The following is a 21,131-nucleotide window of genomic DNA, read 5'->3' as shown; positions in this document are numbered from 1 at the left end:
TCATAATCAGTAATAATGTATCTGTTCGTGGACTCTACTAAGCTGATCACAATGAAATAGAATACACTGGCTTTCAGCCAGGCTTCTAATGCTCTTGAATCCTTCCTTCTCAGGCTCCTGTCTTTGCCTTCCCCACTTTCTCATGACTTGCTCTTCCTTCTTCTGAGATTTCCATTACTTTATGTATTCTGGCATGTTGAGTGTTCTAATTAATAATTATGTCTGGTATCTTAGAGTCTAATTTATTCTTTTGATTTTGTTGATACAGGTACTGCAAAAGATTCTGATTGAAATATAGCTTCCATATGAATTGAAGCTTTTTAAAAATGTTTATTTTTGAGAGAGTAAAAGAGAGGGAGTAGAATCCCAAGCAGGATCCACACTATCAGCATGGAGCCCAATGTGGGGCTCGAACTCATGAATTCTGAGATCAATGACTTGAGTCAAAAATCAAGAGTCTGTCATATAACTTACTGAGCCACCCTGGCACTCCATGAATTGAAGAATTGTAAACAATTGTTTGGGTCATATTATGAAAGGAAGAAACAGGGGAGGGTTTATGGGCAGAAGAAGAGGGATCATGGTGACTACTTAGACCGAGAGGACCCTTCTGATCGCTCTGTCCACAGCTGGCTCCTGAGCTACATGTCAGTCAGGTGTCCTAACTTACTCTTTGATGATAGGTGAAGTTCATATTGAGTCCCAGTGTCCTCATCTTTAAAAATTAGGGGAGGCTAGGAGGTCATTGCTCTAATATTCTGTGATTCTATAACTGCCTCCAGAAGTTACTGCTTTTTGCTATTCTAGTCAGCCCCTCTCCTCAAATTTCTGGTGGGAATGGCTATTCTAACACTCCCCTCAACAACCCTGTGATGTAGGTAAGTGTTTACATTTTACCATTGAAGCTCAAAGAGGTTCAGAAACCTACCCAAGGACATGCTTATGAAGCAGAGCTAAGAATGAGATCTAAGATTCTAATTGTTTTATTTATTTCTTATTTATTTTTATTTTATTTTTTAATTTTACATCCAAGTTAGCATATAGTGGTTGGAACTAGAAGGTATTATGCTAAGTGAAATTAGTCAGAGAAAGACAAATATCAAAGGATTCTCTCTGATTCTAATGCCTGTTTCTTTTTTCTTTTTAAACCAGTTTTACTGAGATATACAATTGACATATAGCACTGTGTATGTTTAAGGTGTACAGCAAAATTTTACTTATGTATCTTGTGAAATGATTACCACAATAAGTTAACATCCATCATCTCATGTAAATACAAAAAATAAAGGAAAAGAAATGAGCTGTGATTAGATCTTTGGTATTTACTCTCTTAACACCTTTCACATATACCAAAAAGCAGTATTAACTGTAGCCATTACCTTGTATGTTTCACCCCTACTACTTATCTAACAACTGGAGGTTTGTACCTTTTGATCACCTTCATTCAGTTCCCCCTCACCCTACCTTCAACCTCTGGTAACGACAGATCTGATGTTTTTTGTTTTTGTTTTTCTCCTATGAGTTGTTTTTTCTTTCTTTTTTCTTTTTTTCTTTTCTTTTTAATTTCACATATAAGTGAGATCATGCAATATTTGCTTTTCCCTGTCTGATTTATTTCACTTAGCCATGTTTCTTTAACTACTCCATGCTGCTGCTCTTAGAGAAAATAAAATCACAAAACACATTATTTGTTAAGCTTTAGAATCTGTCTTTTTTGAGCAGGGTTGAGGGTAGGTCATCACTTTTAATTGGCACACTTTGATAAGGCATTCTCTTAAGCTGGTTCCTTTCCCAAAAAAGAACCTTGACCTACAGGCTGCTCTGCAGAAAACATGTTCTCTTGGTTAACAGGTTACTGCCAGCTGGGAAAGTCTGATTAGCTGAAGTGGCTTTTACACCTTTATAAGAGCTGCTACCAGCCAGTTAATAAACTGACCATAACTGGATAAAGTTAAAGAATAGTTCTTTAGGGGAGGGACTGTGAGGATGGCCCTGCTGCCCCCTTATCAGAAGCTAATTGAGAGGTCGTCACCTGCTAGGTCTCTTGATTCTTATGCTTTCTTAAGAAATTCCATCCCTGCAGGAGAGCTGGCTAGGTTTTGATGCACCTATGATTGGGATAAAACAAAACATTTGTTAATTGACTTTAGTTTCAGGGGATTGTATCCAAGCTTGGTCTCCACAGAGCCACAGTTTAATTGCCTGAGGCCAGCCAGTCAAGGGCCTGTCATCTAAAAGGTGCTCGCTACATATGAACTGAATAATTGATATGAATCCTAGGTGACTCAGGGTCTCTGAGAGGAGAGCAGTTTCTGTAACATTAGTTGCTCTTCTGTAAAAGACACCTTGAACTTATTACTAACAATAGACACTTATTTAGTACTTTCTTTTTGGCTAAATCTTCTCCACAGTTTATGCATATACCTGACTATTTGAGGCAAGTAAACGGGGAGGGGTGGGGGAAGCCTAGAGAAGTTAAGCAGCTCAGCTCATTCAAAGTCACCCACTGGTGCTTAGCAGAGTTGATAGTGGAATGTGTGTCTGACTAGTGACAACCCATGTTCTTTGTTCAAGCATTCTTGAAATGCGTTTTGGTTTGTTCTAAAGAGGCATTCCTTTATAAGTTCATGGGACATATAAGCTAAAAATTGAAAGTACTTATATATTTAATGAAGACATTCCTATTAACTACCTTTAATATTTAAAATCTCATAAGGGTAAATTCCTAGTAGCACTGCTAGGAATTTACCCAAGGGATACAGGAGTGCTGATGCATAGGGGCACTTGTACCCCAATGTTTATAGCAGCACTCTCAACAATAGCCAAATTATGGAAAGAGCCTAAATGTCCATCAACTGAGGAATGGATAAAGAAATTGTGGTTTATATACACAATGGAATACTACGTGGCAATGAGAAAGAATGAAATATGGCCTTTTGTAGCAACGTGGATGGAACTGGAGAGTGTTATGCTAAAGGAAATAAGTCATACAAAGACAGATACCATATGTTTTCACTCGTATGTGGATCCTGAGAAACTTAACAGAAGACCATGGGGGAGGGGAAGGGGGGAAAAAGTTACAGAGAGGGAAGGAGGCAAACCATAGGAGACTCTTAAAAACTGAGAATAAAATGAGGGTTGATGTGGTGGGAGAGAGGGGAAGGTGGGTGATTGGCATTGAGGAGGGCACCTGTTGGGATGAGCACTGGGTGTTGTATGGAAACCAATTTGACAATAAATTTCATATTAAAAAAATAAAATCTTGTAACGGTAAAGACACTAACTTCTTGATGATCATTAGGAAGCTGGTGGTACAGTGAAGCAACCAGGTAGGCTGCTATTCATCATGTGACAGCCCTTTTCACTGTCTTTATTATTCTTTTAGTATGATGATGAGGATAGATGATGATGAATGTAATTGGGTGATACTTTTCTATGTAATTGGGTGTATTGTGAAATCTCTCCTGTCTCATCATTTTGTAAGTGGAGTTCAAGTAAAGAGAAAGTAGTAGCTTTTAATGTGTTGTGCAAAAGAAAACAAATAGTAACAGCCATTTCAAATAGTGCTTAAAAGGATGTTTTGTTCAATTAATAAGTACTTAAACTGATCAGAATGAGTGTGTGTGTGTGTGTGTGTGTGTGTGTGTGTGTGTGTTCACAGCCCTACAAGGCTTCTGTCAGGCATGTAGAAATTCCCTTAATTAAAAAAAAATTATTGTTATATAGATTTGGAAGAGACCTGGTTAGTTCTCTCACTCTCTCTGCCTCCTGTCTCTCAACCCTCACCAGAAATATGTATATTGAGGTTTCTAAATAAGAACTTCCCCAGAGTTGCACAATTATCCAGTAACAGTGTGACCCCAGTGACTGAGATACTGTCATATTGTTCCTTAAAAAATAAACCATGGAATACAGAAGAAACTACTATGCACAATTACAAACCTGCATATAGAAAAATATCAGGTTCTTTGACAATTTTTTTTCTGAAATGGTCAGTTTAAGTGTTTTCAATCCCACTAAGGATCAAAGACATTAGATTTTATCTTCTAAAGAGAGAAATCAATTTGTGGTTAAATCACATCTTTATCTTTTTAATATGAATTTATTTATTTATTTATTTAAATATGAAATTTATTGTCAAATTGGTTTTCATACAACAAGTGCTCATCCCAACAAATGGCCTCCTCAATGCCAATCACTCACTTTCCCCTCCCTCCCACCCCCCATCAACCCTCAGTTTATTCTCAGTTTTTAAGAGTCTCTTATGGTTTGGCTCCCTCCCTCTCTAACTTTTTTTTCCCCTTCCCCTCCCCCATGGTCTGTTAAGTTTCTCAGGATCCACATACGAGTGAAAACATATGGTATCTGTCTTTGTATGACTTATTTCCCTTAGCATAATACTCTCCAGTTCCATCCACGTTGCTACAAAAGGCCATATTTCATTCTTTCTCATTGCCAAGTAGTATTCCATTGTATATATAAACCACAATTTCTTTATCCATTCCTCAGTTGATGGACATTTAGGCTCTTTCCATAATTTGGCTATTGTTGAGAGTGCTGCTATAAACATTGGGTTACAAGTGCCCCTATGCATCAGCACTCCTGTATCCCGTGGGTAAATTCCTAGCAGTGCTATTGCTGGGTCATAGGGTAGGTCTATTTTTAATTTTTTGAGGAAACTCCACACTGTTTTCCAGAGCAGTTGCGCCAGTTTGCATTCCCACCAACAGTGCAAGAGGGTTCCTGTTCCTCCACATCCTCTACAGCATCTATAGTCTCCCAATTTGTTCATTTTAGCCACTCTGACTGGCGTGAGGTGATATCTCAGTGTGGTTTTGATTTATATTTCCCTTAAATCACATCTTTAAAAGAGCACTAGATTAGAAGGAACTCAGCTTTGATTTGAGCTCTAAAAGTAACTAGCTTTGCAAGCTTACACAAGTTACATAGTATGGTCTAGGGCAATAGTCTTCTAGTTCCAATAACTGTCATAAGTCTATGAAAAAAAAACTGAGTAATATTTACTGTTGGCAGTCACCATTTTCATATTGGTCTCTTTGTGACTTTATATATATTTTAAGTCTAGTTTCTGCAAAATCCTATCTCCCTGCAATGCTCATTTCTACTTGGTATACAGTTAAGGAATATGCATACTTCTTGTTTCTTAGACAAAGATTAAAAAAAAAAAAGATCTAAGAGCTTCAACACCATATATAATCAGTTGGTGCCTAATTCGGAAATGGAGCTCTTTATAATGTAAAGTATTTTTATACCAAAATCATGCTATTGCATTAAAATGTACAAGGCAGACTCCGTTTCGGTATTTATTTTAAGCTGATACAAATTTAATGGATTTGTTAGTCATTTGGCAGCTATACCTGTCATCCAGTGTTATGTCAAGCACCTATGCTAGGCCCTGTGATGCAGAATAGAATAAGACATGTTCTGTTTTCTTCATGAGATCTTCATTTGACGGGAGGATTATGATGAATGTAAGAAAAACCATGAGAGTAGAATTGTTGTCTCAGGTACCTGGATGCTGGGAGGGCATGGGGAGTTTAGAGGAAACTTCAGCATTGCCAGGGTAAAGGTACCATGGCAATGAGGCAAGGGAAGTAGAAGGATATGTCCAGACAGAGGGATGTTGGGCTTTAAAATCAAGGGTTTGAACTGAACCTGGAAGTAAAGGGAAGCTGCTGAAGGATTTTAAACTTGAGCTTTGGAAGATCACAGTGGTCTTTCTGTGGCTAAGGCGGAGCCATCTTAGTTTATTTTATTTTATTTATTTTTTTTACATTTACTTATTTTTGAGAGAGAAACAGAGCACACATGGGGAGGGGCAGAAAGAGAAGGAGACAGAATCCAAAGCAAGCTCCAGGCTCTGAGCTGTCAGCACAGAGCCTGACACGGGGCTCCATTCCACAAACCATGAGATCGTGACCTGAGCCGAAGTTGGACGCTCAACCAACTGAACCACCCAGGCACCCCAGAGCCATCTTAGTTTAGGTCATTGTGACCTATAGCCCCGGTGTGGCTAAGCCATCAAGATTTGAAGAAGCAGACCACAGCAGACATGCCATCAACAGCGACAGTAATGGTGATTTCACTTCACACTATGGATGTTTCGTATGCTGGTCCACAGCAGTGATGTTCTAGCACCTTGTGAGCACACCCTGCTTTGATCGTATTACACAACCCTCTAAAGAAAAATCATGGAGCACTCATTCTATTTATTCTGGAAGCCAAATTATATCAAATAGCCTGAGAGCTAGAATACTTATTTTCTTCTCTGTGACTTTGTAGTTTGTAACATGGCTTTGTAATTTTCAGGACTCTTAACAGAAGATTTAAAAAATTTTTAATTTAGGGTCCTAAAACACTTGCTCTGATACGTAACAGAAGAAGTCTTCTTTCTCACACTTACATTTAATTTCTTAGGAGTTTGTAGTTCTCTTGAATGAGCCTCTCCTTTCAGTTTAGACCCAAGTTTGACAGAATCATTCTGCTTTAAAGGCAGGTGCTACCTTGTGGTCTGTTTTCCTTTGTGCAAACAAAGCTTCTACTTAGCACTTAAGCTTTTAAAGTGTGTTCGCATCCATCCTTTCATTTGCTCCTGGAAATCCTAGGACAGAAGAAGTGTTATCCCCACTTATGGAGCAAGTAAGCAGTTCTGAGGAGTCCACTGGCAAGCCCGAGGGTTTGCAGCCTCTGCATTGCATGGCTGAAACTATCTATTATTGTAATCAAACTGGATAAGCAGAACTAACAAAGCTGCCTTCACAGAGTTGGGCAAATATATCAGCCTGTATATCAGGAGGCATAACTGTAATGCAGGTTTTAACCAAAATGCATTGTTTGGTAAAATTTTTCTCCCTTCTTTCTCTCCAGCTAACACTTCACTGACTAGTCAATGCATATGTAGTCAAGAAACCACAGGCTTATTAAAGGCAGCATGGAATTTTGATCTATTGACAACTCCTAAGGAGTCCTATTTCTTGATTTATCAATATAGTACGAAAACCAGGGAAGTACAAATGTTCCCATGTTGAGATAATTCAATTCCAGCAGCGTCTTGTTCACTTGATATTTGTATTATGTACACACCAGATGATGTATTTAAGACATCATTATGCCTCCCTAAGCTTAAATACTACCATTTGGTGTTTTAAACATGAAGCCTGGTTCTTTCTTCCTTCAATGTGCCCATGGATTTCAATCATTTTCTAGCCTAGGACTCAGCAAACTATGACCCATGGGCAAAATCTGGCTTGCCAGCTTTTTGGGGGGCCCTTGTAAAAAATAGCTTTAAGAGTTTTAAGTGATTGAGAAAAATGTCAAAGGGGGAACAATATTTTGTGGTACACAAAAATGATACTTCAAATTTCAGTGTTCATAAATAAAGTTTTACTGGAAAACAGCCATGCACTACATATTGTCTATGGCTGTTTTTGATCTACAACAGAGTCGAGTAGTTTAGACAGAGACTGCATTGCCCACAAAACCTAAAATATTTACTATCTGGCCCTTTAGAGGAAAAGTTTGATGTTTCTTGCTCTAGCCTATTTGGAGTGTGAAGGGATTAAGAGATTCTTCTTGTTTTCCTTGAATAAGGGTTGAGTGGAGAGCAACCCCATGTTAGCTTCCATATACTTTGCTGTTTAGTTGGGTGGACAGAGGTGTATTTGCCAACATTTGGAAAAGTTCAACTAAATCTCAGGTCTGAAGTTTATAATAAACTGCTCTGGTTCCACCTTAATATGAAAAATTGACAAGTTAAAAAGGGAAAAGCACACAAGGTGTAACCAAGATGAGAGATCTGCTACTTGGTAGGAAAATAAAATCTGATAAGAGACATGAATTTGCTTTATGATTTTTACAATTGTTTCATTGTTACCATATTCCTTCCATTTGAGATAGTTGTCCTCCCCTCTCATTTGCTTTAAATAGGAAAAAAAAAAGTCCCTTTAAACACCTGCCTTTGTATTCTCAGTAAATGTGTCCAAGTTTTAATTTCAGTTATTTTGAGAATACTTCAAATATGCATCACTTGAATATACAGGAAGTGAAGCCAACGTTTTTATAGTTCCTCATTGTTTGATTGCATGATTTTACATAAACATCAGTGTTTCTTCAGATTTTTTTCTGTGGGTGGGCCAGACATAATTTTTAAACATTCTAATATTAGAATGCATCTACCAACATATATTTCCCAATTTGAGTTTTGGGTATTTATTTTTTAAGTTTATTTATATATTAGCATGAATGGGGGGGTGCAGAGAGAGAGAGAGAGAGAATCTCAAGCAGACCCATGCTGTCAGCACAGAGCTTGACGTGGGGCTTGATCTCAGAAACCCTGAGATGATAACCTGAATCTAAATCAAGAGTCTGATACGTAACTGACTGAGCCACCCAGGTGCCCCAAGGTTTTGTGTTTTGTGTTTTTTTTTTTTTTTAATGAACTATTGTAACACTTTAAAATGAGTCAGGAAAACAAAATACTTTTGATAGCATATGTATCCTCTAAAGTTGAAATAAGACACTTTTGGCATGCAAGGTAAAACTCTATAGATATCTGAAAAACAACATATGAATTTCCATTGATCCTATCTAATTAAAATTTGACTAAAGTTACAAACAAGGCCAGAATTTTGCAACCCTTGTGGTCACTGCCCCAATGGCCATGATAAACCACATTTAGTGCCCTTCATAAATTGAACATCTTCATTTTACGTAAAGGGCCCTGCACCTTTCTAGTAATATCTATTTAATATTTTGTGATACACAAGATAGCAATATTTTGGGTAGGCTTATGTAGCTCTAGGGAGTGATAAAATTATGTGGTACCTTTCACCTGTTCTTTTTGTTCTCATTTTAAATGTGATGCTCCAAACAATCCTATGGTATGGTTAGGTCTGGTATTTTCCCTCCCATCTGATGGTGAAAGGAGTAGTAGGGCACAGAGAGGATGTAATTTCTCCTACTTCTAAGGTCAAAATTACATTTAGATCCATTTTCCTAAATCCTGGTTCCTAATATTTGAGTAGATGACTTCTCATGTAGGTAACCAACAAATGATTGTGTTCTGTTTCTTTAGCTGCATGGCCTAAAGAAGGGTGTAAAGCCACACGGGGTGCCTGGGTGGCTCAGTTGGTTAAGCGTCCGACTTTCAGCTCAGGTCATGATCTCATGGTTCATGAGTTCAAGCCCCATATTGAGCTCTGTGCTGACAGTTCAGAGCCTGAAGTCTGCTTCAGATTATGTGTCTCCCTCTCTCTGCCCCTTGACTGCTTGCTTACATACTCTCTCTCTAAAGTGAATAAACATTAAAAAAATAAAAATGAAAAAGGAAGGGTAAAGCCATTATATTGAGTACAGGCATTAGTCTCAGGATAATGTCTTTCATTTGAGTAGTGCAAATATATAAATATTTATTAAAATGATTATATATATATATGCGCATCTGTATATCTACTATAAATGGAGTATCCTGGTATTTTGTTGGTTCTTCCTTTAATCTGCCATCTTGGACTATCCTGTTTGGTAAAGTTTTACTCTCATGATAGCTCACATTCTTTGATCACTAATTACGCAGTAGATACTGTGCTGAAATCTTTGCCTTTATCAAGCTTCTGAAATGTCTCAAAAACCCTAAGATAGGACTGATGTTAACCTTTTTTTTTTTTTTTTATATAGATGATGATACTGAGGCAAAGGGTTTTGCCAACTTGCCCACAGTCACATAATGGTAAATGAGCCAAGATGCTAACCTCAGATCTGCTAACCACTGTACTATTTGAAAGGTCATGATATTCTCAACATAGTTCTTGTTTCCTGCCTTTGGATCCTGTTCTGAGTCTCCTATTCTGCACTTGACATAGTTGAATTTCATCCTGTGCTAATTCTCCTAATTAATAAAGGCAATCTTAACGTAAACCCATTGCAATGGGTTTTACACAGACTTCCACCCTGGATCTTCTTTTAACTCAGTAGTACTGGTTTTCTCTGTCATCACTCAAATAGTAAGTATGAAAACTTGAGTCCTGAAACCTCTGAGTCTGTCCTTTATTTATGTATTTTTTTAGGTTGAAATATCATGAAGCTTCTCATGAGCTGTGTATAACTAGGCAATACTACAAAAAATGTAATTTAAAATTTTAGGTCATAATTTTCATCATTCCCTAGTCTAATGGGATTATTGCAATAGTATATATTAGAAAACGCATGACTTTGGTAACATAAAGCTTAAAAACTTCAGTTAAGTATACATAAGCCATTGCAAGTTTTGAGAAGGAATGTTAAACAAGAATATTTGAAGTTGTTAGAGAAGCCTAAAAATATTTAAACAATTAAAAAAAAACCTCATATTAAGTTGCACAGTTTACTACTTCCCATGTGAAAAATTGCTAAAATTCTAATTCTGAATGTCTTTTGGAACAACCTGTCCCTTGAATTTCTGTTAAAATTTTAGCGTATACCGAGCTGGGGTTTTCCAGGGGCCAGCTTGATGCTTTTTGATACAGCTGCAATCCAAAGAATAAATACCCCTAGTGGGTGTCAGCATCTGCCACATTCTGAATGGAGATGCTGGTGCTTTGACAATAAAGGGCAGCTGAACAATTAGCAGTCAGATTTTCATGTTGTGCTAAGACAGCCTGTACCTGACAGTCTTGATGACCAAAAAATAATAGAAAAATGTTCATTTGTATGTGTCTGAGGTCCTGTCTACCTCACCGATTGCTTCCCTTTCTCCAATAATTAATTGCAATATATGGAATTACATTTTCACAGTTGGGTTTAACAAAGGCTGATTTTTCTATGCTTTTAATTTAAGGTTTTAATTCTCTTGTTTACTTGATTGCCATCTGAGATATTCATTTAAAAGATGGCTGTTGTCATCTAGATTTTTGGTGAGAAGATAAACAAAACTTCCTCTCCTGGTGTGCCAAAACCCTGAGAGAGCTGATACCAAAGTTGGGGGTGGGGGGAATTGTGCATCTTTTGTTTCTCTCGGTTTTTCATCTCTTCTACCCAGTTTGTCACTTTTATTGGTTCATTGTAACTCCCTTTCCTGTGACCATTACCTTTTAGTGTTGAGCCTCTTGGTGATTTTCCTTACCTCCATTCTTTCTTCTTTCAGGAAACTTAAGTTTCCTAAAGTATTCATTGCCTGCTCCCTTTGTATATACGAAGGAGTATCACATTATTACCTCATTGCCTGCCGCTGTACCTTTGCTTCTAGTAGACCAAGATCCTGAAATGCAGGAACATTGCTTTTTCATCTGAGCCTCTAGCTCTCCATCATGATGCCTGGCCTCTGGCACTTTTTTTTTTTTTTTTTTTTTTGAGAGAGAGGGAGAGAGGGAGGGAGAGGGTGGGCAGGCATGTGGGCACAGTCAGTGCAGAGGGAGAGGGAGAAAGAATCTTAAGCAGCCTCCATGCCCAGCACAAAGCCTGCCTTCTGGGTTTGATCTCATCACCATGAGATCATGACCTAAGCTGAAATCAAGAGTCCAATACCTAACTGACTGAGCCCCCCAGGCGCCCTATATGCTTCTGTCTGTTGAAATCAGGGAACAAACCAGTTACCATTTTGGTCATGTTGCTCTCATGCTCAAGAATCTATCAAGACTCTCTCCCTGCTAGACCAAGCCCTAATCTTGAGCCTAACTTCATTTTTATTAATTTTAATTATGACTTAAATACTTGAAGTCACACAAAATTGAAGAGATTTATAACTTCCTTTTTTGAAACAAAGTAAAATAAGAAGTAAATTCCCCACTTACAGCAAAGTAACCATTTACTCTAAAGTAACCATCTTCCACTTCTGATCTCCAGCTCATTTAAGCCACTCTTCATTGGGCTCATCATGTGCCATATGAATTTTCTGTTGTGTGATTATGAATGGAGTCACCCTCGTCAAGACTCCACTCTTCCCTCTGTCTCTTTAAAACCTGCCCAGCTGAGGTTCCAACTTCCATGGCATATGTTACCTGCCACACTTGAATACTTAAGTTCTCTATTATAATTGTTTTCAGGTGTTGGACTATTTGTTCTTCCAATACGATTTGCATTCCTTTCCAGCAACCATGGCTTTTCTTTCTATATAACAGATATTTACAGGGCATGTGCAAGCAATCTCATCCCTAGCATTCGAATGGGTTTTTAAATATAAAGGAATTGAGTTTTTAAATGGCACTTGTGTTCATTCATTTGGCAAGCATTAAAACTCCACCATGTGTCCGGCACTGTGTTAGCAACAAAGAATTTACAGACTGAAAGAAAAACTGTAATGGCAGAACAGAAATGGATCTGTATTTTCTGCCTCTAATGTACACAGCACATGCCTTTAATATCTACTATGCTATATTGCAGTGCTTTGTGAGTGCCTCATGCCCCCCTGTCTTTGGCACCTCTAGGACAGGGAATGGGTATTATAATTTTATATTCTCAGGGTCTGGTACAATACCTGGCATGTGCTCCTTTTTTGGGGAATGCTTGGAATGAACTATTGAACTGAACTACAGTGTAATTTGAAAAATGTTATAATGGAGCCTGTGTGGGTACTGTGGAGGGACAGGAGAGGGGTACCTACCCTATTTTTGTTTCTTGGCCAGAGTAAGTTCCCCTTGCCAAATGACAGCCCCATCAGATTGTATTTGGACACAGTTTCACTTGGACAGTAATTTTACTTAAACCAATATTGGCAGTGCTCACTTGGATTACATTTTTGAGGAGGCACTGTAATTTAGAAGCATGTAAGTTGGCTAAAGTAGGGTCTTATTTCTGAACAAGGACAAAGTATAGATTTTTATGGAGACCTCTGTTCAGCAAACTCTGGTATCTCTGTTTTCTTAAGCCATATAGAGTTTTCTAAAGTTGATCAGTCTATTGAATGATCTCATTGGTATTTTAAAACTCATTTATTTATAAAATTGACATAAGGATTTTCCTGAACTGTTAATAAAATAGCTATTTTTGGGAAGCAGTCCTGTTGTACCATTCAGGTAAATACGAGTAGTTCTGTATCTTCTGCACCTGTTTTGATTTTTTTATGGATAACGAGAATGTTTTATATAAATGAATTAATAAGGTTGATGTGAATCCCACTTATTTAAAGATCACAAGCTGAAGAAATTTCTGGGAGAGAATGGATACAGGCTAGAGGGGAACCTGGAACTATAAGTTCCTACAAATAGTAGTTTTCTCCAAAGCAGAAGAGTTAGATCTGGGAGAAGTGGCTGAACGGGACAGGCGGTTGTGGATGGAACTGGAGTTGGTAATAAAGAGGTTCCAGGAAGCATGTCAAGAAGTAGACTGGCAGGGTAGGTGGTTGAGACAGTTGCTTTGAAAAGCTTTTGGTTCAAAGGTATTTGATTTGATGCGCTCTCAGTTTAGGCTTCTGAGTGTGTGGGCTGCCTGTGTTGGTTTTATGTTGTGGCAGGATCCCTGAGACCCAGGAAGGTTAGCGGAGCTTCAGATCATGTCAGGACTTGGTGCCAATCAAAGCTTCTGTTTAAATGCTTTGTTAAATAAATATTTTGATATTTTTTCTCCTAATGATTTGAATGAAGGAAAAGCACCATTGAACATATGGAAACGAAGGATATTGATGAGATGGTCAGTTGTGTATTTTGAAGGCTAAGGTAGTTCAACATTATCATATAAGGGGTATAATTTCATGCACATAACTCTGAAAAGAAATTGTGTGTGGCATAATTGGGGATGGAATGCCTGTTAAAATCAAAATAACTTCTTTCAGAATGTTAATATAGTGTTGTTTTCTGTAAATTTAATCAGGTCACAGTGTTCATTAAAATAAATTTTTCTGTTTTACTTTTAATACACAAACACATTAAAATTATAAAAGATTCATATGATTCAGGGGCTCCTGGGTGGCTTAATTGGTTGGACATATGACTCTTGGTTTCGGCTCAGGTCATGATGCCGAAGTTATGGGATCCAACTCCATGTCAGTCTCCTGGCTGAGCATGGAGCCTGCTTAAGATATTCATATTCTCTCTCTCTCTCTCTCTCTCTCTCTCAAATAAAAATTAAAAAAAAAAATTAAAGATTCAGATCATTCAGAAATGTATAATTTTTAACATATTTCAAAATTCCACCACCTCTTTCCCAAGTTCTCTAGGCTCCTTCATACATACACACATGTGCAGTCATTGCACCATACTCCATATATCCTGCAACAGGCCTTTTTAACTTACTGATAGATCTCAGAGATTTTCTCAGTCACTGCTTATAATTCACCCTGTGCTGCTTCATGGTTGTAGTAGTCTACAGTTTGAATGCATCAGATATTTATTCTCCTTAAATTTGAGGACAAATAATCAAGATTTTCTTTAGGTATTTTTACATAGAATGATAGGTATTTCAGAAATTCCACATTCTGTGAACTGGTATTAGGAGCATGGAATGAAATGAGGAAAGGGAGCTACAAGTAAGAGTAAATATGGGCAGAGGACCTTATAAAATTATTTCCAAATGCTTACTGCTATAACTTTTAGGCCAAAAAGCTTATTGGCATAATCCATGTTTTAAAGAAAACTCAGACCTTGTAGATAACCGCAGATTTATGAAGTGTATAGTTCTCTTTTCTCTTCTTAATATAAATGCTTTGTTGTCTTCACCCTTTAGTTCTATTTTATCCTTTGGAATGTTTATAATTATTTTGAAAAATAATTCAGCTAATAGGAAGGGCTGCTTGCTTTTTTGAAAAAGCAAGACAACCAACAATTTGTGGACACAATGTATTTTGGTCATGATTAAGAACCAACTGACCAGCTATAGATGACAGTTTTATTAAAATATAAGTCACAGCATTTAAGATTACAAATGCATATTTTGTGGGGTGACAAATTGTTCTTTACCCACTATCCTCCCCCAAAGAGTGATAGTGTAATTTGACTATGGACTTCTACGCATTGGTTTTCCAGTTGTAAATTTAAAACATTTTAGGAACAGACTTAGATGCGTCATGGTGGTCATTTAATGCATGAAGCCTGTTAGACCCAAGATTGAAAGGTGAAGGTTGCTATTTACTTTTTATGGGTCCAGAAACTTTCATTATTTAAACTGTAGTCTATTTCAAAAAAATATTTTTTAGTCTTTAAATTCTGTTTTCTCATTTTGCTTTCTCAATTTTCAAAATTTTAATATTCAGTGATGTCCTGTTTTGGTTCTATGTTCTATTCCATTATCTCTTTGCTTGCAGCAACTGTACATTTTAAAGCTTTTCTGAATTATTAAAGGACCAAATACAGTAGTGACATTCAGAGGCTTGTTAAATGAATAAAAGTGATGCCATGGAGTTTTCCTAGAGGTTAACATATTGTCAGTTGCCGTCAACTAAATCTCTTACAAGTAATGCACTATATAATCTGTTGAAAACCTGAGTTTTCAATTAACCAGTCCTCCAGCCTTCTCTTCTTTCCTCTCCTTGAAGAGCAGAGTATATTTATTTTCACCTGTGTAAGCCAATTATCTCCAGTCCAGATGTTACCGGTCTACCAGGGAATCTGACCTAGAATACTAGTCTATAAATTGGTTCTTTTTACACTTTGTTGAAATGTGTGTGGTTTAGTGGAAAACATACACGTTTCTAATCTGTTGCTTCTGTGTGCAGACTGCCTATTATGAGCCAGTCAATTTGCATATACTATTACAAATCTCCACAATAATAGTCTTGTAAGGTCAGTGATGTGTCCCTGTTTTATACAGAAGGAAATAGACACTCAGAGCTCTGTAGTTACTTGCCCAGAGTCACAGAGCTGCTAAGAGGAGAGCTGGGATTCAAACCCAGAAATAGCAGACCTAAAAGCACTTCTTTTTAACAAACTGTTCCTAGAGAAATTCTGTTAGCACGTTATAGAGAAAAGAATACAGATTTAGAAGGCCATCAGTTTGGGGGCCTTTCAGAATCACCTCAGCCACTATTAGCTGTGTGACTTTCTCTTGATCTCGTTCCTTTTTTTGCAAACTAGGGATAGTACTGCTTACCTTATAGGATTATTATAAAGACGAAATGGAAATGCATGTAAAGCCTTTGGCACATTGTAAGCTTTCAAAAAGAGTGACTATACTATCCCTCCAAGTTAAGACACCTTCTGCTGAAAGTAAATGTCAGCACTGACTAACATTAAAGAGAATTTTAATTTACTGTCCTGAAAACAGAAGATACTGATTAGAGTATTCCCATTGTGTTTTTCATTGTAGGTCTTTTGAAGAGCAGAACAGATTTCAATCCCAGCAGCAATGCAATTTGTAGTGGGCGTGTTTTCTTTTTCTTTTTAATCCTTTGTTTTAATCTCATTTGGAGTTGCAAAATTTTCTGAAGGGTCTTATGCTTGCTGCCTAGGGCCCTAGGCTGGAATTTTCTCTTAGCCTATTGATGTGGTGAGCTGTTGGAAGAGGTAGGAGTGATTTAGAATGAGATGGCATTAGGAAACAAATGAGTTGAACACATATTTTTCTGACCACTAGAATTTCGATTGAGCTAACCGGTAAGTTTGTGAGTTTTATTTGCAAAACAAGTAAATTTCTTTGACTGAAATTTTCTTTTTCTCTTTAAAATTGTTTTTAGGATGCAGAATAGAAAACTGTGATTCTTGCTTTAGCAAAGACTTTTGTACCAAGTGCAAAGTAGGCTTTTATTTGCATAGAGGCCGTTGCTTTGATGAATGTCCAGATGGTTTTGCACCATTAGATGAAACCATGGAATGTGTGGGTGAGTAGTTTTTCATGTAACTTTCAAACGTCAACTTTTATTTTAACACCTGTTCCTTGAAAAAATTATGCATGCTGGATATATTTAACCTAAAAACAAATTGGTTCTCTTGTTAATTAGAACTGAAAATTATTTAAGTTCTTTGCTGCCTTGCTGAATTTTTTTAGGCATCGTGACATTGGTAGTGTCCTATTAAATCTTCCTACAAAATTTGCTAGTCATACATTGGCTAGGTTCAACTATTTAAATGCTGGTATGTTTTTATCATCTGTAACACATATATTAGAAGTTGTAAAAAACGAAATTTCAAGCAGTACCATGAACTATTCTATCACTTTTTAATGTATCTTAATTATGGAGCTTCCTGTTTAGCCATTTAAAAAGTTGAAAAGAAAAATTTTGTGCAAAATGTTTTGTGGATTATTTGCTGCATGTTGGAAAGTGTATTAAAACAATGTTACTCTTTACTAAATTTAGGTATCTAGAATGTGTAACTTAATATACACTGTTCATGAATAGTTAGGAGTACATGTTTTAAAAATGTTACAATTTTTGAGTGTTTGAAAAACACTTTGCTATTTTTAGACAACTGATTAGAATGTAAAGATCTGTGAGTACCTACATTTTGATGAATGCCTAATCTAACGAATCTAACATCCAGGTGTAATGGCATTACCATCACACCCCCTTCTCACCACCCTGGATTCTATTTGACATGTTATACATGTGAGAGGATTTATGACAGAATTGTGTATTAAATGAGACTTTGCATCCCCTTAAAATGGGGACTTCAAAAATGAGAACTTTTTTTTCTGCAGAAATATTGTTGAAATAGTCTAGTGATCTATTTGAAGATTTGCAGAGAACACATTCAAATGACAGGATTTTGAAGAAATGTGTACTTATATTCTTGTTTATGTGGGGGTTAATATGTTCATACAGGTGACACCCTAAAAAAAAAAAAAGAAAGTCATCAGAAGAGAATATTCAGAATGTTGAATTTCCTTTTGAGAGGCAAGACCCACACCCATTACAAATGTTCAGTGGAAACTCTTATGAAATCCTTAAGTATAAAAAATTACAAATAGAGCCCTATGTGCTTCCCTGAGTAAAAACTCTTAAATAGCTTTGAAAAATCTATGTGTAACCACTATGCCTGCTGAGATCTGAAATGCCAAAATATTGTGTGTGGACTCAGGGCCTGAGTCCTCATCTGCTAGTGCAAAGGGGTTTTTGCATGGTGAATTTGGTGAGGAGGTTTAACTCTGCATATTTTCATCCTTTCATTCCTCATCCCAGGGGATGGGGAAGTCACAATTGTGAGTTGCCATGGGGGCATTTGGAATTAACCTGTAAAATTTTGTCTTCTGTCATAATTTGAAAAGAGGCTTTTCTTCTCTTGGTTTTAGCTATTGAATCTGTTAAAGACTCTATATTTCAGTATCTTTAGAAGGGACCAATGGCATTCCTCTAAAAAATAAGATAAATACAAAGTAATAGTCTTTAAATTACTTAAGTGGCAGTTCCTTGACGTAGATGAGAGTAACCCTATGGTCCAAAATATTAAAGTGTCTGAAAAGGGAATACAGGTCTTTGTGGGCTGTAAAACATAATTTATCTGAAGGAGGTGTGGAGAAAACACAGCTATAAAGTTTGGCAGTGGAACAAATGGACACCAAATTGTTACCTGTGTTTGTATTTTTTTTCTTTTTTTCTTTATTAGAAGGATGCGAAGTTGGTCATTGGAGTGAATGGGGAGCTTGTAGCAGAAATAATCGCACATGTGGATTTAAATGGGGTCTGGAAACCAGAACACGGCAAATTGTTAAAAAGCCAGCAAAGGACACGATACCATGTCCAACCATCGCTGAATCCAGGAGATGTAAGATGGCCATGAGGCATTGTCCGGGAGGTGAGTTTAGAGAATTAACGATGGTGGGCTCTGTGCTCTCTGACTTCTCTTCTCCCTAACCATCCTCCCTCCCCATAGAGGAAACCTAATAATATGACTGGTGACAGGGTAAAATGTATCCTGTAGTTACTAAGAGACAAATTCTTAAAATGTGAAGAATATAAAGTGAATATTTCACTTTTGTGATCCCTTGAAAATGATTTGGAAGAGTACATGACAAATGAGCTTTCTAAAATGAGAGTTTTACAATGTGTGTATGTGTGTGTGGGGGGGGGGGGGGCGCTGATGTGCCCTGGCAGATGTTGTTCTGAGGGAAGTGGCCAACTTTCAGTTGAGAAGAGTCTAGATTAGGAGGGTTTATGAAATCTGTAAAATCATCTACATCATTACTAGTTGAAGATGACAACTTAAAATAAACTTGCCCAAACACTGGGAAGAATAAATGTTGTCTTAATGTTACCACAATTAGCTGGTTCCCTTTGTTTGGATAATAATTTGTCAAAAACAGCTACTGGTATGTGTGTGTTTATTCATGTCTTTGTAGTAATTGTGCTGATTTGCAGTAATTATTCTGTAATAACAGGATTAGGCCCATTTACAAATTAGGAGAAGCATACATAGCTCAGGTGCTGGCTGAAGCTGAGTCAGTACATTGAAATGCAGTTTTTAGCGATGTCACTGTGGTTCTTAAAGCATAATCGCTTGTTACTATTTATTTTATCACCAGCGGATGCTACATTGCCAGAGATGAAGTGGGGATTTTTCTAGTGCACAAAATAGAAAGGCAAAAAAAAAAAAAAAAAAAGCAAGTTGTGTTTGGAAAACTGCCCTTGAAAATAATCAAAACGTTTGTTTGCCTCCATTCTTGCTATTAGGACATAGCTTTTCAGCCCTGTAGCTGTAGCCCAGAAAGAATATATATCTGCTTAAATGGATTTATATTCCTATTATGCTTCCTCGTAGAGAGGTTTATGATCCATGGAGGAAGACAAAACTTTTAAGACTTGAAGACTCCAGTCGGCTTTTGAGAACTATTAGATCCAGATTCAGAAGCTACTATTAGGAAGGCAGATTTTCCTCTTGAATTAGTTTTGCTTTCCTTCACTGGGGCTTCGAAACAAAGTTTTTTTGGGTCTGCTTTTCACTAACAAGGATGGTTTTGTTCAGTTCAACTGAGTATTTTTCAGTCAAAATAAAAGAAAATATTTTCTTACAAAACTAATAAGGCACTTCTTGGATAGCTGAGAGCATTTAACCTGCAACCTTGTGCCTAAAAACAAACCCGATGTATTCAGGTATTGGAAATAAAGACTTTCTTTGTTGTATATTGTTTATGTAACTACCCCCCACCATCCCTCTTCCAGCAACGTGGCCCCCCAATTGTGGTTTACGTTAATAGCAAAAATTAACCTGAAAATGCTCCTATAACAAACATGCTTATGTGTAACAAGAGCCGGCACATTCCCCTCCCCTCTGAAATGATTTTGACCTACCCCAGGTCTGGCTTGAGAGTTTTGTAGATAACAGCTACATTGTTAACCTATAATGTTTATGGCATTTTTATATATTTTCTTTTGCTTCCAGCAATACTAAATAGAATATAACCTGACAGTGTCAGTAGCTGAAATTATGTCAAAACAAACATTTATGTATCATCTGCTAATAATCTCTTTTTGACCACTGAACCAGTAATGAACTTGGATTTAATTTCCTATTTAGGTTTTACCAAGCATTATTTATTAGGAGAGGGCAGCTATCACTCTAACCCCTGTATCTAAATTTTTGGTTTGATAAATTCAGTATTATCTAACCTTTAAAGTTAGGAGGTTTGAAAAGTTGTATTAGAATTTGTTTTACTGTTTAATGTTTCATAAAAAGAACTAAAATAGAACTGCTGATAGAAATTGAAGGTTACTCTCCAATAAAAAACTTCTATTTACAAATGTAGGAAATGAAAAGTAGAAAATTAGTCTTGGAACTTGAGCTCCAATTGATAAAAATTGGCATAACTTCCAGTGGAGTAACCCACCTTGCCTCAGGTGAGAGAGGGAACAGTTCCTTTTTTCAGCAGGTCATGGTCATTAATGGAAGAATGGAGAAGAAAACCACTTTATCCCATTTTACATCTTGACTTGATTTCAGTGATCTGCTTTGACAAACCATGCAAAAATGTAAGTCGTAATCAGGTTGGGAATACAGGCATTTTTCAGATCTTTTCAACATATGTATGGATTTCTCTCCTGTTGGAGCCAATCTTAACCTGATTGCACACAAATGCAGCCTTAACCTCCTTCACACTAAAGCACTGGCACATTAAAATCAGCTGCTTTTGATTACTGGAAGGCAGAAGTTAGAGGTCAGCAAAATGGAATAGTCACTAAGTGTATAAGATATTACACTGAGATCTATTAGAAATGAGAACATAAATGGATAGAAGATTAAAAAAAATGTAATGTTTTAGTATAACTTTTCTTATTGCAT

General features: G+C 37.0%; 1 protein-coding gene across 2 annotated transcripts in view; it reads left to right on the top strand.

Annotated features, from left to right (window-relative positions):
• The window catches only part of RSPO2 (R-spondin 2), a 163,528-nt gene that overhangs the window by 87,830 nt on the left and 54,567 nt on the right, over window positions 1-21,131 (top strand). For both annotated transcript variants that reach the window (XM_007075833.3, XM_042973548.1), the window contains exons 3-4: window positions 16,595-16,738; window positions 18,462-18,650. In XM_007075833.3, the coding sequence (XP_007075895.2) occupies window positions 16,595-16,738; window positions 18,462-18,650 (333 nt within the window). The remainder of the gene's footprint in view (window positions 1-16,594; window positions 16,739-18,461; window positions 18,651-21,131) is intronic.

This window comes from Panthera tigris, chromosome F2, assembly GCF_018350195.1.
Source record: "Panthera tigris isolate Pti1 chromosome F2, P.tigris_Pti1_mat1.1, whole genome shotgun sequence".
NCBI classification, from domain to species: domain Eukaryota; kingdom Metazoa; phylum Chordata; class Mammalia; order Carnivora; family Felidae; genus Panthera; species Panthera tigris.
This window is presented reverse-complemented; position numbering and strand designations above follow the sequence as displayed.